Here is a 16,876-nt window from a genome sequence, read left to right as displayed (position 1 = left end):
TTCTTGCCTAAGTGTAAGACTTGACTTTTCTCTACGTTGAATTTCACTTTGTTAATTAGGGGCCAGTGTTCAACTCTGTCAAGATCCATCTGGATCTTGAGAGCCTATTTTTTCCTGCCAGTTTCGTATCATCTGCAAATTTGGTAAGTTCCCCTTTTAAACAGCTGGACTGTCAAGATTCAGGGGCGGCAAATTGGTTTTCTCAAGAGCTGATTTCACGTTTATTTTAATCCTGATCCATCCCTTGCTTTTCAGGAGTGGGAAAGACCAGCTGTGACCTGGAAATCTACTCTGCGCATGCTCAGAGGTGCTGTTTTACATTCTCCATTTTCATTTTTAACCCCAGCCAACTGAGACTCTTAAGAAGCCCCAGTTTGGTCGAACTTCTACCTCCTTGTCCCAGTTCATGTTTTTTTCCACCTCTGAAGCACACAAACCTCATCCTCTAGACACGCCTGGGCCATTGTTTGTGACTTCCTGTTGTGTTTGAAGTCCACTGGCGTTGCACAGGACAACCACAATGGGACTTGGGCTGGACAAGATCTGGGTTTCTCCAAGTTGGAAACTCAAAGAGGGGATGAACTTCAACTCCCAGAATTCCCCAGCCAGTCAGTATGCAATTCTGGGAGTTGAAGTCCACACATCTTAAAAAGTTGCTCACCCACAAAGCAACACTCCTCCAGTTACAGATGGTCCTCGAACTTACGACCACAATGGAGCCCAATGTTTATGTTACTAAGCAAGATAGTTGTTAAGTGAATTTTGCCCCATTTTACAACCTCCTTTAAGGGAATCGCTGCAGAGGTTAAGTAAGTCACATGGTCATCTTAGATCTTTGATAGAGTTGGAAGGGACCTTGTGGGTCATCTAGTCCAACCCCCCGCCCAAGCAGGAGACCCTACACCATTTAAATGAATCTGGCTTCTCCATTGGCTTTGCTTGTCAGAAGGTCGCAAAAGGGGATCGTGTGACCCCGGGATGCTGCAACTGTTGTAAATACGAGTCAGTTGCCAAGCATCTGAATTTTGATCACATGGCCACAAGGATGCCGCAATGGTCATTAAGTGTGAAAAAGCGGTCCTATGTCCCTTTTTCCCCGTGTTGATATAACTTTAAATGGCCATTGCACGAATGGTTGTAACTCAAGGACGATCTGTACTCAACTCATGAGGCCTTCATGAATAAGAGGGACACAAAGGAATCCTTGATTTACCTCTGGTTACTTAGGGCCTTCCACAAATGAGGTGGAAAAATTCGGTTGGTTGTGTGGGTGACTCATTTTACGGCTGTCATAACTTAATGACCCCACTGGGCAGGCTCCCTTACAGTCCTAATTTGAAAATACTTTTTTTCCAGCATTTGCGGTGTGTGTGTATGTGTGTGTGTGTATGTATGTATGTAAGCCTGATGATGGCAGATGAGATTCTGCTGAAACGTCGCTACAACTTTAAAAGCACAACTACAATGATGTGGGAAAATACCCGAACAAAGCTGAATGCCATATATATATATGCATGCATATATACATGCATGCATACATACATATACATATACATATACATATACATATACATACATACATACATACATACATACATATATATATATATATATATATATATATATATATGGATCTTTGGTTGTTCGGGTTTTCTCCGCGTAAGATTCGAAGTATCTAGGCAACGTTTCGATGAAGTCTCATTCATCATCTTCAGGCTTCTGCCTCCGGCTCTGTGCCTCTCAGAGTAATGGAGATTGCAGCTGCTTCCTCCTTTTAACTGCCAGTGGGGTGGGACTTGATTGGGTGGGGGCTTGGCTGTGTTCTGATTGGGTGGGGTGTGTTCTCATTGGTAGGGGGTTTGGCTGTGTTCTGATTGGTTGGGGGTTAGCCGTGTTCTGATTGGTTGGAGGCGTGTTCTGTTCAGGTGGGGGCTTGGTTGTGCTCAGGTTAGTCTTAGTTGCTGGGGGATTTGAGCTGGAGAGTTGTGATCTTGCTGTTTGGCTTCTAGTTTGTGGTCCTGCTGCATCTTCATTGTGGGTGTCGGTTTGCTTCATGTATGGCTCAAATATATATACCAACTAAGTTTCTTAAGTTTTCGCGGGTACTTACATGTATGGCATTCAGCTTTGTTCGGGTATTTTCCCACGTCATTGGTCATTGTAGTTGTGCTTTTAAAGTTGTAGCAACGTTTCGGCAGAATCTCATCTGCCATCATCAGGCTTCTGTATAATGTTCATCTGTGAGTCAGGCTTTTACAGTGGTTTCAGATTTAAATTTAAATCTGTGGTTTCAGATTTTCAATTTAAATCTGAAACCACTGTAAAAGCCTGACTCACAGATGAACACTATACAGAAGCCTGATGGCAGATGAGATTCTGCCGAAACATTGCTACAACTTTAAAAGCACAACTACAATGATGTGGGAAAATACCCGAACAAAGCTGAATGCCATATATATATATATGGGTTGAACCTGGCTAAGACTGGGAAGAAAGTGTGTGTGTGTGTATTTATTCCCAGACTGGCCTCAAATGTTGGAATTACTTGTTGTACCCCATCCAAATATTAGCCAGGTTCAAACCCTGATGCTAACAACTAGAGTTCCTCTAAGAAACCAACTAAATCCTGGTTCCCCTGCACAAATCTTTGCCTGATGCCCTATTTTAGCCCAGAGTAGGGGATGCATTTACCCAGAAAACAAAACACCCCAAAATATGGACAACACAGAGATGGTGTGTAACCATGGCTACATTATGACCTGTGAACTCGACTTCAACATGGCTGCCTCAGGAATTCTGGGAGTTGAAGTCCGCAGGTGGTAAAGATGCCAAAATTGCCCACCCCTGACCAAGAACCTTCCCACCCCCCACCCCTCTGGGTCATCTTAGATCTTAGATAGATGAACAGAGTTGGAAGGGATCTTGTAGGTCATCTAGTCCACCCTCCACCCCGCCCAAGCAGGAGACCCTACACCATTTCTGCCCATCCTTCTCATCCTGGTACTCTGCAACTCGTGGTGAGTGGAGGATGATGGGGGATGTAGTCCAATCTTCAGAGGGCTCCTAGTTGGGGAAAGGTAGCCATGGAGAATTTCAGTTTGTTTTTAATGGAGGGATCTGGAAAATAGTCCCATTTCTCTCTCAACCTGCCAAACCAGGACGAAAAATTTCGCTGTCATCTCGGAGAAAAAGCAACATTTCTCAGGAGCAGCTTCAAGCCACCACACCCATCCGAGAGAATTCTACATTCGGTTTTGGCTTCCTGGTTTTCTTTTTCTTTCTCTTCTTTTTTCACAGGGGAGCCAGGAAAATGATTCACTGTTCTCAGCCTGTCCCAGTTTTTTTTTAAATCCGAGAGACGGATCTTGAACGGTGCTAAATTAGAGGGAAAGAAAGAGAGGAGAAGAACTCCAGGTGAGGACGGAGCACCCTCTCCTTCCCGTCAGCCTGTTGGCCACGTGGCTTCCAGGATGGGGAAATTTATAATAAGCACTGTAAACCTTCCGTAGTCAGATTGCAAACCTTTTTTAAAACCGTTGGTAGTATTATGAGTAAAAGTGCCTAGGCAATTAAGGCACAGATTGCACTGACGTCAGAAAAATATCATCAGATTGCCACTTGATATCCATGCCTCAGAAATAACTCATTGCAAGTAATAAGCATATTTTTTAAAAGTACAATACTCCTTGGCTTACAACAGTTCTGTCATGCCCCTGGTGGAGACTGACTCAGAGGGAGGGGGGAACAGCCGACACGGAGTGGAAGTGTAGCTCCAGAGGTTGTGGAGGAGGCTGGGGAAGGGCAGAGGCCGGCTGGGCAGTCAGAGGAGGACCCAGGCCCGTCCCCTCTCCACCCTAGGGCACACAGGGAGGAGGAGAAAAGGGAGAGACATGGTCTACTTGGGAGGAGAGGGCCTTGATCCTCTCCATGGGCTGCAGCTGTGACAACTGAATAAGAGGACGGACCTGCGTACAGGCGAACACTGGAAACAAAGCATGGAAATACCTCTATGGTTCCTCTGAGTTTGGCTTCCTTCTCAGTATGTGTTGTGATATCTGTGGATGTCTGCAAGCCCTTACCTTGCCTGGTTTGTGTTGCTTTTTCCCTCCTTCTCGTAACTGTTTGTGTGAGAGTTTTTTGTCTTCCCTGGAGGATATTCGGAACTTGGAAGCAAAGTGAAGGAATAAAAGGGGCTTCACCTGTTTTCTGTGACTGTGTTTGTTTTGTATCCCACCCTGGGTCATCACAAGTTCGTTCAGTGACCAACAGCACTGAAAAAAGTGACTGGTGACCATTTTTCACAATTATGACCCTATGACCCTGTGGCCACGTGATCAAAATTGAGATTATTTTTACCCCCCAGAATGGTGTAGGATCTTCTGCTCAAAGAGTAAAAGACAATTCAATTCAGAATGGAACTGGAAAGGACCTTGGAGGTCTTCTAGTCCAAACCCCTGCTCCAGCTAGAGAACCTACACCATTTCATACAGGTGTCTGTCCTTCAAAACCTCCAGTGACGGAGCACCCATGATTTCTGGAGGCCAGCTGTTCCACTGGTTAATTGTCATCGCTGGTAGGAAATTTCTCCTTAATTCCAGGTTGCTTTTATCCTTGATTAGTTTCCATCTGTTGCTTCTTGTCCTGCCTTCTGGGGCTCTGGAGAATAGGTTGACCCCCCTCTTCTTTGGGGCACTCTTCAAATAATGCAAGACTGCTACCATGTAGGACAAGAAGCAATGGGTGGAAACCAGTCAAGGAGAGAAGAAACCCGGGATTAAGAAATTTCCTAATGGTGAGAACAATTAACCAGTGGAACAGCTTGCCACCAGAAATTGTGGGTGCTCCATCACTGGAGGCTTCTAAGGAGAGGCTGTACAGCCATTGGTCTGGAATGGTATAGGGCTGAGCAGGGGGTTGGACTAGAAGACCTCTGAGATCCCTTCCAACTCTTGTTTATTCTCTATTCTATTCCTATTTATTCTATTTTATTCCTATTCTATTCTTCATTCCAATATCTATTCTATTGTATTCTCTATTCTGAATCATATTCTATTCTGAATTCTATTCTGTTCTGTTCTAATCTAATCTAATCTAATCTGCCTAACCCTTTTATCCAGACTAACCATACCCATTTCTTGGACCCTTTGAGGTCTCTTCCAATTCTGGTACTCTGTTGTTATAAACTTCATATATCATCTATTTGGGTTTGAACACACACAGACACACAGACCCCAGCCAACCCAACCCTTTGGGGGCGTGCCTGGGGAAGTATCTGTCCCTCGGTTGCTAAATCTGGGGGCATGAGAGCACGTCCATCCGGGAGCAAAGCTGGAATCCAGGATCGTCTTACAGGATTCTTTATTAATCTCTCCTGAGCCAGAAACGGAGCCTCTGATGAAAAGGCAGAAAGGGAGGAAGGAGGGAGAAAGAGGCGAGGCCAGCTCAAAAAAAAAAAAGCTTTTTGTTTGTCTTATTTGTATTTTTTTTTAAAAAAACAACCCTGTGCACGTATACACACCGGCAGTTTTTTTCCCCCACTCCCCAAAAAGGCTGCCAAATCAATTGAAGCCAGGAAGCTCTATATGACCTCATGCTTTCCATCAGAGTCAGTCAGCATGCAAGGAAAGGGCTAGGCAGGGAGGAGGAAGAACAAAGAGCCAACTTAGGCAGGCAGGCACTCTTAGGCCATGTTTACACACCACCCTTGACCTGGTTACCAAATTAAATTAAATACTCAACACCTGGAGTTTTAAAAGTAAATCGGCTGGGTTGATGCTTCTGGCTTGCCTTGAACTGAGGTGGTTTTCAATTCAAGTATCTCCCTTCTTGTGATTTTCTGGACACATGGATGTTTCTGGGAGGCTTTTGGGATTTCCTGGCAAACCTGTGATTTTCTAGTGGCCTCCAGTCCAGTTCCGATCGGGGACTCCGTCTCTTGTGGGTTAGACTAGATGACCTCCAAGGTTCTTTCCAACTCTGCTATGCTATGCTATTCTGAATCCTATATTCTCTGCTATCTTATTCTGTATATTATTTTTTATACTTTATTCTATTCTCTATTTACTATTCTATTCTCTATGCTGTTCTTCTATTTTATATTATTTTCTATATTCTCTGCTATGTTATTCTACATCTATATCATTTTCTATATTTTATTCTATTCCATATTCTATGCTGACTTATTCTATCTTATTTTCTATATTCTATATTCAATGCTGTTATTCTATTTTATATTTTCTACATTCTATCCTATGTTCTCTATATTATTTTTATATGTTATTCTATTCTATGCTATTTATTTTATATTTTCTGTATTCTATATTCTATACTGAGTTATTCTATTTTACATTTTCTATATTCTGTGCTGTTTTTCTATATCTGTATTATTTTCGGTACTTCTGTTCTATTATTTCTTCTATATTCTATTCTATTCTTTACTCTTATTCTACTCTTATTCTACTTCTATTGTGTTCTATTCTTTCTTCATTATTTTATTTTATTCTATTATTATTTCTTCTGTATTCTATATTCTATTCTTTACTCTTATTCTACTCTTATCCTACTTCTGTTCTATTCTTCATTATTTTATTCTATTCTATTATTATTTCTTCTGTATTCTATATTCTATTCTATTCTTTACTCTATACTCTTATTCTATTATTCTATTTTATTTTATTCTGTTCTATACTATACTATACTATACTTCATTATTTTATTTTATTCTATTCTATTATTTCTTCTGTATTCTATATTCTATGCTATTCTTTACTCTATACTCTTATTTTATTCTTATTCTACTTCTGTTCTATTTTATTTTATTTTATTCTATTCTATTCTATTATTATTTCTTCTGTATTCAATTCTAAATAGTTGTACCACACAATATCCCCCACCCTCAAAAAAGTTATTCTTCTGTTATTCTTGCAAAAACTCCGGCCACGCCCCCTCCCGGCCACTCCCCCTTTTTTAACTGGGTCACGCCCCCCCTCCCGGGCTCCGTCGCGCCTCCTTCCTCCTCCTGCCTTGCAACTTTCTCGCCGCTCGCCGGGACTTCCTCGCTCGGGCAGCCCGGCCAGAGGCGTCGGGGCATGCGGCGTCTTCGTCGTCGGTGAAAGCAAGCAAAGGGGGCGGAGGAGGGGAGGGTGGAGGAGAGCCAGCCCCGGCCATGAGCTCCGTCTGGAAGCGGCTGCAGCGCGTCGGCAAGCGGGCCGCCAAGTTCCGCTTCGTCGCTTGCTACCAGGAGCTGGTGGTGGAGTGCACCAAGAAATGGTGAATCGGGCCCCGAGTGGGTGGGGTGGCTGGGTGGAAGATCTTGGGGGATCCCCCTTGGAAAAAGACGTCCCTTGGGCTGGCAAAACAGGGTTGTTGTTTTTTTACAGATAAATCAAAAGAGTTGGAAGGGACCTTGGAGGTCATCTAGTCCACCACCTCCCCACCCCCGCCCAAGCAGGACACCCTCCAAATGGGCAATCTAGTCCAGTCTCTTCTCGGAAAGCCTCCAGGGATGAAACTCCCACAATTTCTGAATAACAGAATAATAAATAGATAAATCAGAGTCGGAAGGGACCTTGGAGATCATGTAGTCCAACCCACCCACCCCCCCCCCCCCCCCCGCCCAAGCAGGAGACCCTACACCCATTTCTGACAGATGCCAGTCCAGTCTCTTCTTAAAAGCCTTGCAACCGCCTTGCAAGGTAGGGACAGGTGTGGCTGCAGAGTTAAGCCCATCCCAGGGGAGGTCTCGGTTGTGGGGCTTAGCAGGACAAAGGGACTCCCTTGAAATCTGGGTGGCAGATTTTGGGGCATCGAAACCCCCCGGTTTTCTGGATTTCTACCCCCTACCCTGAATCCACCCAAACAATCTGGTTGTGCAACCATCTACACACACACACACACACACACACACACACACACACACACACCAGGGTGGGTGAGGGAATCAACATTTAAACCGAATCAAAGCTAGGCTGGTGGTGTGAATGCCAACCTCTGGACCGGCCAAAGAGCGCTGTTCCCCTTCAGCCTGATTTCATGAGGACTAGGACCATGCTTTCGATTTAAGGGAGATCTTTTGCAATGTATAAAAAAAAGAAAAAAGTCCTAAAAATTTTTTTGGGGGGGGGGGTTGGGGGCCTTTCCAGGTAGGGCGGGGCTAAACCGTGTGATCCAACTTCCTCTGTTTGTGAGCTTTGAAACCAGAACTTTTATAAAGGTGGAGGGGAAATAATTAAATAATAATAATAATATACAGGGAATTAATGGGTGGAGTTTGCACACAGGAAGTGGTGAATGGAGGTTAGATAGAAAAGATATTTATATGGGTTGTATGTATTCAAAACACTGTTGTTTCGTTATGTAAATAACTCAAGGCCTTGCATCGGGATTAAAAGAAAGCCAGAATAATCTGGAAAACAGCTGTTAAGGGACAAGCACAGCCAAATACTTTTTTTTTTAAAGCCAAAAAAATTTCCCTCCAGATTAAAAATAACCACAGAAAAGAGATGAGATGGCCAAATGCTTGTCAGGAAAAATTATAATAATAATTTTGAAACTGTTCTGGAGGTGGGAGAATCCAAATTTATTTGAGTAGAACTGTTTTAGTTCGGTTATAATTGCACAGCTGTTCCAACTGTCTTTTAATGGTGCTGCAACTATGGGATGGCACCTTTGACTTCCTATTGACTTCCTATTTTTATATTTGAATATTATCCGTTTGGGAGAAGCTTGTGTTCCTGTGTCAGATATGCCAAGTTGCTAGTCCATAAGAAAATATTTGATGATTACATTTTGACTTGACAAGTTATTGCCTCGTTTGACCTTAAACTGAGACTACAAGTCCCAGAATTCTTCCTTGCTGGAAATTCAGAGGATTCTGGGCTGGGAAGTCTGGGGTTAAAGTGTTTTGAAAGTTTTAAAACTCTGTGAGGCGTGATGCCCTTGAATGAAACCCAGCCTGTGAGAGTGTGGAAAAGGTTAATTGTGTTCATCCATCCTGGTATTTTTGATGTAGCGTGAGTGACACTTTGGGGCTGTCTTCAAGGGCAGCTCAATAGACAGGGCCGTGTAGTAGTCAATCCTGGAAATTATAGAGTGATAAGACAGCATAGCACAGAGAGGTCTGGTTAAACCGGACATGACTTTAATCTCTGCAAAACCTGATAAAGTCCAGTGTTTTTCAAACCTTAGCAAATTTAAGAGGTGTGGACTTCCAATTGCCAGAATTCTCCAGCCAGCACTGTTCCATTTTTAGAAAATTTATTTTATTGATATGCTAATGAAATAGATTGGAATTACTGTATTATTATTATTAGATGTTATCCCACCTTTTTAAAGACCGTCAGATAGATTAGATATAGATATAATACCATATATATAGATATGTATATATATACCATATATATACGTATGTATGTATACACACACACGCACGCACACACACACAAACACAAACCAAATACCAAATATATATATTTGGTCAACTCAAGGCGGCAACATACCTTTCTATTTTCCTTGCAACAACAATCCTGTGGGGAAGGTCAAGCTGCCACCCAGTCAGCTTTCATGCCTAAGGCAGAACTAGAACTCACAGTCTCTCCCGGTTCGTAGTCCAACACCTTCACTACAACCCAAAAGTGGCTGGGGGACTTGTGTAGGGAAAAATAGTGAGGTTATCCAGTCCGACCTGTGGTATGAATATTATGTCTGGGTCTTTCACTAACCTAGTTAAGGGTCTGGCAAAGATATGGCCACGGTGGTCTTTTAATTTGGTGGTCTGTTGGCTTGTAGGTTGCTAAACTGTCTAGAAAAGTTAGGCTAGAACTGATCGATCATTCATCCATTGTTAATTGTAGATCAAAAAAAACTAACAGAAATGGCTTCCTTCCATAACTACTTTGAAAGATCCTTCTCTCATCATAAGTGATTAGAGTAAAATAGGCCAGACTGGAGGTAGATGCACTTTTCAAAAGAGAGATTCAAACTGGAAATAAGGATTTTTCTTTTTCAAACTGCTGAAAAGCCATTTTGCTGGGACTCTTACCCAGGGCGGGGTAGGATGGGGGATTGGACTAGAAGACCTCTAGGGTTCCTCACCATTCCCAGATTCTCTGTGCTTTAGTGGCTTGCCTGAACCTAGACCTATGGCTCACTATCTTGGATGAAGCTGGGTGATTCGATTGCTTTGGTAAACCATGGTTCGATTATGGTTAGCTTGTGCAAAGGTGGCCGCCTTCCTAGGAGGCTTGACTGGAGAAGACAATCAGAAAAGGAGAGAAAAAAGGGGGATTGTGGAAGAGGAAACATTTTTTGGGGAGGGGGTGTTTCTGTATTGCACCCGCAAAGTTGGTGGCTGGAGACGCAGCCCTTAATCCCTCTGACACAGCTCTTCCCATCTTGACAAAGTTGGATTACAACTCCCATGCTGGGGATGCTTGCGGGATGCAGCCCCGCAGGACGAAGGCGATGCCGGCCGCTGTGCCGGTTGGCTGGGAACGATAGGCATTGTAGTATCGGGAGGGCCCCTGGGCTTTTGCAAAGTTTTCCAAGTCCACCAAGAAACTCTGTTGTTTTTCTGGAAGCGTTTTTTTGGGGGTGTGGGTGGAGGAAGAGAGCGAGTGCCAGGGCTCGTGTTCCTTTATTTTTTTTTCCCTCCCCCTCCTCGCCCCGTTCTGTTCCGCCTTATAAGGTTTGGGAAACATACATATTTGAGCTGTAAAACGGAAAAGCGGGGGGAGGGGGGAAGGGGCAAGAAAAGAGAAATATGCTGGGGCTTTGAGTCATGAGCAGCCTTCGGCTGTGGACTAAAAAGGAAGTCAGGAACGGTGGAGGAACTTCGCAAAAGAGAAAGAGACTCCAGCCTGCTTGGGATTTGGGTCTTTTTTTGTGGGCTGGGGGCCTCAAATTTCCTTGCAACGAGCCTGGGGGGGCGGGAATCCTCCCCGCCAGGGCTCTCCTAGTGCCACCTGGGTTGCCCCCAACTGGGCACGGTTGGTGTGCCAAGCTTTGAGCAAGGAGAGGCCCAACTTTGCACCCCGTACGGGCCAAGTCTTTGCGAGAGACACCAGACTCCGTTGCTTCGGCGAGGCAGGTTTGGGGTAATTAAATTTGACAGTCTGTGCATGTTTCTGAGATGCCACGCCTAAGGCCCTGCCCGGAAGGAAGGCCCCAGGGTTCAGCCTTGGCTCCAGGGAGTGCCCAGACCTCTCCCTCTCCAGGAGGGGGAAAAGCAATGAGCACGTCTGTTTGAAGGTGCCCTGCGTTCCCAGCCATTCTGGTGTCTGCAAAGGCAGCTGCAAAATAGACCTTCTCCAGAAAAAGTCAGCCATTTTCCAAAGCACCTGAAGGCAGGACAAAAAATAAACAATGGATGGAAAGTAATCCAGGAGAGAAACAACCTAGAACTGAGGAGAAACTTCCTCACAGTGAGAACAATTAACCAGTGGAACTGCTTGCCACCAGAAGTTGTGGCTGCTCCATCACTGGAGGCTTTCAAGAAGAGTTTGGATAACTCTTTGTCTGGAATGGAAGAGGGTCTCCTGTTCAAGCAGGGGGTTGGACTAAATGACCTTCAGTCTCCCTTCCGACTCTCTTATTTTGCTATTCTGTTAATTAAAGAAAGATCCAACCTAGAACTAAGGAGAAACTTCGGAACAGTGAGGACAGTTAACCAGTGGAACTGCTTGCCACCAGAAATTGTAAGTGCTCCATCCTTGGAGGTTTTTGAAGAAGGGACTGGAGAGCCACCTGTCTGACATGGGATAGGGTCTCCTGCTTGTGCAAGGGGTTGGACTAGAAGACCTCCAAGGTCCCTTCTGACTCTTTTCTCTTGCAGGTAGTCTTTGACTTACAACAGTTTATTTAGTGACCATTGGAAGTTCCAGCGGTGCTGGAAAAAGAGACGTGACCCTTTTTCACACTTACGACTGCTGCAGCATCCCCATAATCACAGTCACATGATCAAAATTCGGATGCTTGACAACTATCTCGTATTTACGACAGTTGGAGCGTCCTGGGGTTCTGCGTTCCCCTTTTGCGACCTCCCTGATGAGCCAAGTCAATGGGGGAACCAGATTTCACTTAATGACCATGTTACTAATATAACAGCTGCAGTGATTCGCTTAATGAAAATTACAGACCTATCAAGTTTGACATCAATTCCTGGGAAAATCCGGGAAAAGAGGTTCAAGTGGAGGATTTCCTTTTTTAAAAAAATAATATAAATTTTTATTGAACAAACAAACACAAACAAAACAAAAATACATGGTACAATCCTCCTATCCCACCTATTTGTCTTACGTTGCTAGATCACATATAAAAATAATACAAATTTGTTTTCTATATAATATATATGTATGTATGTATATATATGTATGTACTGTATATATGTATATATATATTTAGTCATTTCTTGTCTTGATCCTTCCTCTGTTCTAACCAACCATAAAACTTATGCCATATTTTGTAGTAATCTGATTCATCCTTATTTTTTAATTCCTTTGTCAATTTTTCCATTTCTGCACCCATCCAAATTTTCCTAATTATTTCTGATTCATTTGGAGTTTATCTTTCAATTGTTGTTCATAAGCCAATCTCGCAGCCGTAATTATATGAATTATTAAATATATATATTATCCTTATCGTATTTCCCCACGTTAATCCCTAACAGAAAAAACTCCGATCTTTATTCTGTTTTAATTGTACATATTTCTTCTAGCCATTTCTGTATTTTTTGCCAAAATTTTTGGGCTTTTTTGCAATTCCACCACAGATGGTAATATGTGAGAATTTCTGAGAATCTAGAAACAAATAGCGAGATTAATAGAAGCCAGCATCAGTTTCTTAAAAACACAACATGCCAGACAAACCTCCCTCTCTCTCTTTTTTTTTATAAAGTGGTTAAATTAGTGGAGAAGGGACAGTTTGTGGATATAATATACAGGTAATTCTCAACTTACAACAGTTCATTTAGTGACTGTTCAAAGTGGCACTGAAAAAGGGGACTTATAACTGTTTTTCACACTTGCAACCTCTGTAGCATCCCCAGGATCATGTAAATCAAAATTCAGATGCACCACCGAATAAAAACCATTTAAAGCTCTGAATTCTGTGTCAACCGAACCCTGAAATGTGCCAGGCTTAAAATGAACCCAATGTAAGGATGTTGAGCAAGCTAGGCTAGGCAGCACCCCATGCAAATAAATTTAATAAGTCAATAAATGAATATTAGGTCTTGCAAGGTTGTGCGAAGCCAGCCAGAGAGGGGGTATCTAGGTTTTCTGGTCTCCCCCACCCCTCCAGATCTAACCATGATTCAAATCTCTTCTCCCGATGGTTCTGATGGATGAAATTGAATGGAATCCAGGAAGGAGGAAAGTATGTGGTGAACAGATTGGATTTCTTTTAGCGACCAGATTTAAACCCAACACCTGACTAGATTAATGACTTGACTTTCCCCCCCCCCTCCTCATCCCCAACTAAATTTAGCTTTTGGCCACAGCCTGGAGAAACGAGAGAAGCATAGATAGATCTCTCCAAGCAACAAGGCAAGAAGGAAAAAGGACATGGCTGAGGAATTGAACTTAATAACATAACCGCTAAGGGGAGAAGGATTTCTCAGCTGTGGCAACCTTTAAGATGTGTGGATTTCCATTCCCAGAATTCCCCAGCCAGTCCATCCCCAGCCAACCGCACCCCCATATTTAACATTTTAATTATTGCAATAACTGGGGTAGCCAAAAATCTACCATGCTTAAAATTTTAGAAGGCTTGTTAGAATCTTAGAAGCCTCCTTAAGAAAAGAGTCCTTAGGATCTTAGAAGATTTCTTAGGAGCATAGAAGGTTCCTTAGGATCTCAGAAGATTCTTAGGAACTTAGAAGTTTCCTTAAAATCTTCGAAGTCTCCTTAAGAACTTAAAAGAGTCCTTAGGGTCTTAGAAGATTTCTTAAGAGCATAGAAGTTTCCTTAGGATCTCAGAAGATTCTTAGGAGCTTAGAAGTTTCCTTAAAATCTTCGAAGTCTCCTTAAGAACTTAAAAGAGTCCTTAGGGTCTTAGAAGATTTCTTAAGAGCATAGAAGGTTCCTTAGGATCTCAGAAGATTCTTAGGAGCTTAGAAGTTTCCTTAAAATCTTCGAAGTCTCCTTAAGAACTTAAAAGAGTCCTTAGGATCTTAGAAGATTTCTTAGGAGCATAGAAGTTTCCTTAGGATCTCAGAAGATTCTTAGGAGCTTAGAAGTTTCCTTAAAATCTTAGAAGCCTCCTTAAGAACTTAAAAGAGTCCTTAGGGTCTTAGAAGATTTCTTAGGAGCATAGAAGGTTCCTTAAAATCTTAGAAGTCTCCTGAAGAACTTAAAAGATTCCTTAGGATCTTTGAATATTTCCTAGGAGCTTCGAACTTGCCTTAAAATCTTAGAAGCTTCCTTGAGTGCTTAGAAGCTTTCTTAGGATCTCAGAAGGTTCCTTAGGAGCATAGAAGCTTCTTTTCAGACTCTTAGAAGTGTGGTTGGGTTGCAGAGGAGGAAGACGTGCACCCCCAACCAGGAATTGAACCGAGCCAGGCTCTTGCAACACCCCAGTGCCACAGCTGGGTGCGGCCCAGCCCTTCTCCCGAGGCGGTCAGGAACCTCGCCCACACACGACTGGGAAGGCAGATAAACCCTGGGCCGGACAGGAGCTGGGGCACAGCCCTCAAACTGGTTGCCAAGCTTTTGTGAGGAGCTCTCTGAGACATAGAACAGAGAATAACAGAGCTGAAGGGACCTTGGAGGTCTTCTAGTCCAACCCACGGCTCAAGCAGGAGACCCTGTCACACTGTTCTGGAAAAACGACTGTCCGTTCTTGAAAAGTGTGATTGTCACCAAGAAGGAGTGTGTGATTGTGCAACAATCACGTGCGACAAAGGTCTCTTGGGGTCATCAGCCGGTCGCCTCAGGCCCAGTTTGTTCCTTTCCTTGTTTCTATAGCCTCTGCTCAAACTTTAGGCCCATATTTCTTCCCCTCCGCAAGTTTAGGACTTCAACTCCCAGAATTCCCAAGCCAGCAAATGTTAAGCTCCACCCATCTTAAACTTGGGCCATCCATGTTAATGGCCGTCACAGTGGCAAGTCAGATATTCTCACTCCAGTAAACCCTTGTATCTTTCCTTAGTTCCTTGGAGGCAAAATGGGTGACATCCAGGTAAGATGTATGGACTTCAAGCCCCAGAATTCCCCAGCCATCTCATGGCTGGGGAATTCTGGGAGTTGGAGTCCATCCATCTTAAAGCCTGCTGGCTGGGGGATTCTGGGATTTCAAGTCAATGCCTTTCAAGACTTTCAAATTGAGATGTACTGTTCTAGAATAAACTGTAATTTCCCACCAAATTGCGTGTGTGTGTGTGTGTGTGTGTGTGTGTACAGTATGTGTGTAAGATCCTACTACAAACCCTCTGGAGCTCCCCATTGGTTGCACCACATTAACCTGCTCCCTGTGTGCTAATTGCAACCCCAACCACCAGTGAAGTCTTGTGGACTAGTGGCTTGGTCATTTTTGGTTTGGTGTTTGTGGCTGACTGTTTTTTTCTCTCTCCCAACCACAGGCAGCCGGACAAGCTAATCGTGGTTTGGACAAGGAGGAACCGACGGATTTGCTCCAAGGTGATTTTCTGCGCTTAATAGGGGATCGGATTGAAAGCGGTTTCTTTATCAGAGGGACGAATAGTCTCAGGCCCCGAGATGAGCGGCATATTAATTTAATCAATAATAATAAAATAAGTTGAGCTCAATACGTCTGCTAGAATTTGATCTGGGTCTCCTACGGATTGTTTCCAAGGGGATTTTACTTTCTTGATTTTTTTTTCTTTGAAAACATTACTTCTCCTCTTAAGTTCTGAAGAAGTTTCTTGGAGGGGAAGTGAAACTATTTTCAAAGAAAAGTAAACGTGAAAATCTAGTTGCCTTTTGGAAAAAGCACTTTTGCCACAGCCATGGCCTAGATCAGGGGTCCCCAAACTTGGCAACTTTAAGACTTGCAGACTTCAACTCCCAGAATTCCTCAGCCAGCTTTGCAACTTTAAGACTTGTGGACTTCAACTCCCAGAATTCCTCAGCCAGCTAGCTGAGGAATTCTGGGAATTGAAGTCCACAAGTCTTAAAAGTTGCCAAGTTTGGAGACCTCTGGCTTGGATGATTGAGAATCCTCATAGACAATAGAATAGGCCTCAAATTCAGGCAGTCCTCGACTTATGACAGTTCATTTTGTGACCTTTCGAAGTTATGGTGGCAATAAAAAAAAGTGACAGGACCATTTTTCACACTTACAACCGTTGCAAGCATCCCCATGGCCACATGTTCAAAATTCAGACTGCTTGGCAACTGATTCATATTTATGATGGTCGCAGTCTCCCGGGGTCCCGTTGATCCCCTTTTGCGACCTTCTGACAAGCAGACACCATGGGGAACCAGATTCACTTAACGACCGTGTGACTAACTTAACAACTGCAGCTATCTTTAACTAAAAAGGTCGTAAAATGGACGCCAAACTCCCTTAACGAACATTTCACTTAGCAATGTAAATTTTGGGTTCCATTATGGTCGTAAGTCAAGGACTACTATATATTTTGTGTTGGTATGTGTTGTGTGCGGGGGGGGGGGCAGGTTTAAAGAAAATTTAAGTTCTTTTGTTTTGGTTGTTGGCAGGCTCACAGTTGGCAACCGGGCATCAAGAATCCTTACCGGGGTGAGGTGGTATGGATGGTGCCAGAAAACGTGGACATTATGGTCACGCTTTATCGGGTAAGACAGCCTCATCGTCCGACCTCTCCATTTTCAGAATGAGGATTCCGGTCGGTGGATTTAAGAAGAAAATTCCTCTCTCGGGAATCTCGTTTGCCCATCGCCTT

At 43.4% G+C, this 16,876-nt stretch overlaps 1 protein-coding gene across 8 annotated transcripts in view; it reads left to right on the top strand.

Annotated features, from left to right (window-relative positions):
* The first annotated feature begins 6,962 nt into the window (after positions 1 to 6,962).
* The window catches only part of EHBP1L1 (EH domain binding protein 1 like 1), a 38,641-nt gene continuing 28,727 nt past the window's right edge, over positions 6,963 to 16,876 (top strand). For 5 of the 8 annotated variants that reach the window (XM_087914209.1, XM_087914206.1, XM_026716275.2 and 2 more), the window contains exons 1-3: positions 7,002 to 7,269; positions 15,575 to 15,632; positions 16,674 to 16,769. In XM_087914209.1, the coding sequence (XP_087770335.1) occupies positions 7,166 to 7,269; positions 15,575 to 15,632; positions 16,674 to 16,769 (258 nt within the window). In that variant the 5' untranslated portion in view covers positions 7,002 to 7,165. Of the gene's footprint in view, positions 7,270 to 15,574; positions 15,633 to 16,673; positions 16,770 to 16,876 lie in introns of all 8 variants that reach the window. The other 3 variants (XM_026716276.2, XM_087914207.1, XM_026716274.2) reach the window with 3 other exon arrangements.

The sequence above is a fragment of the Pseudonaja textilis genome, chromosome 16 (genome assembly GCF_049901715.1).
Source record: "Pseudonaja textilis isolate UNSWEBS1 chromosome 16, rPseTex1.2, whole genome shotgun sequence".
In the NCBI taxonomy this organism is placed as follows: domain Eukaryota; kingdom Metazoa; phylum Chordata; class Lepidosauria; order Squamata; family Elapidae; genus Pseudonaja; species Pseudonaja textilis.
This window is presented reverse-complemented; position numbering and strand designations above follow the sequence as displayed.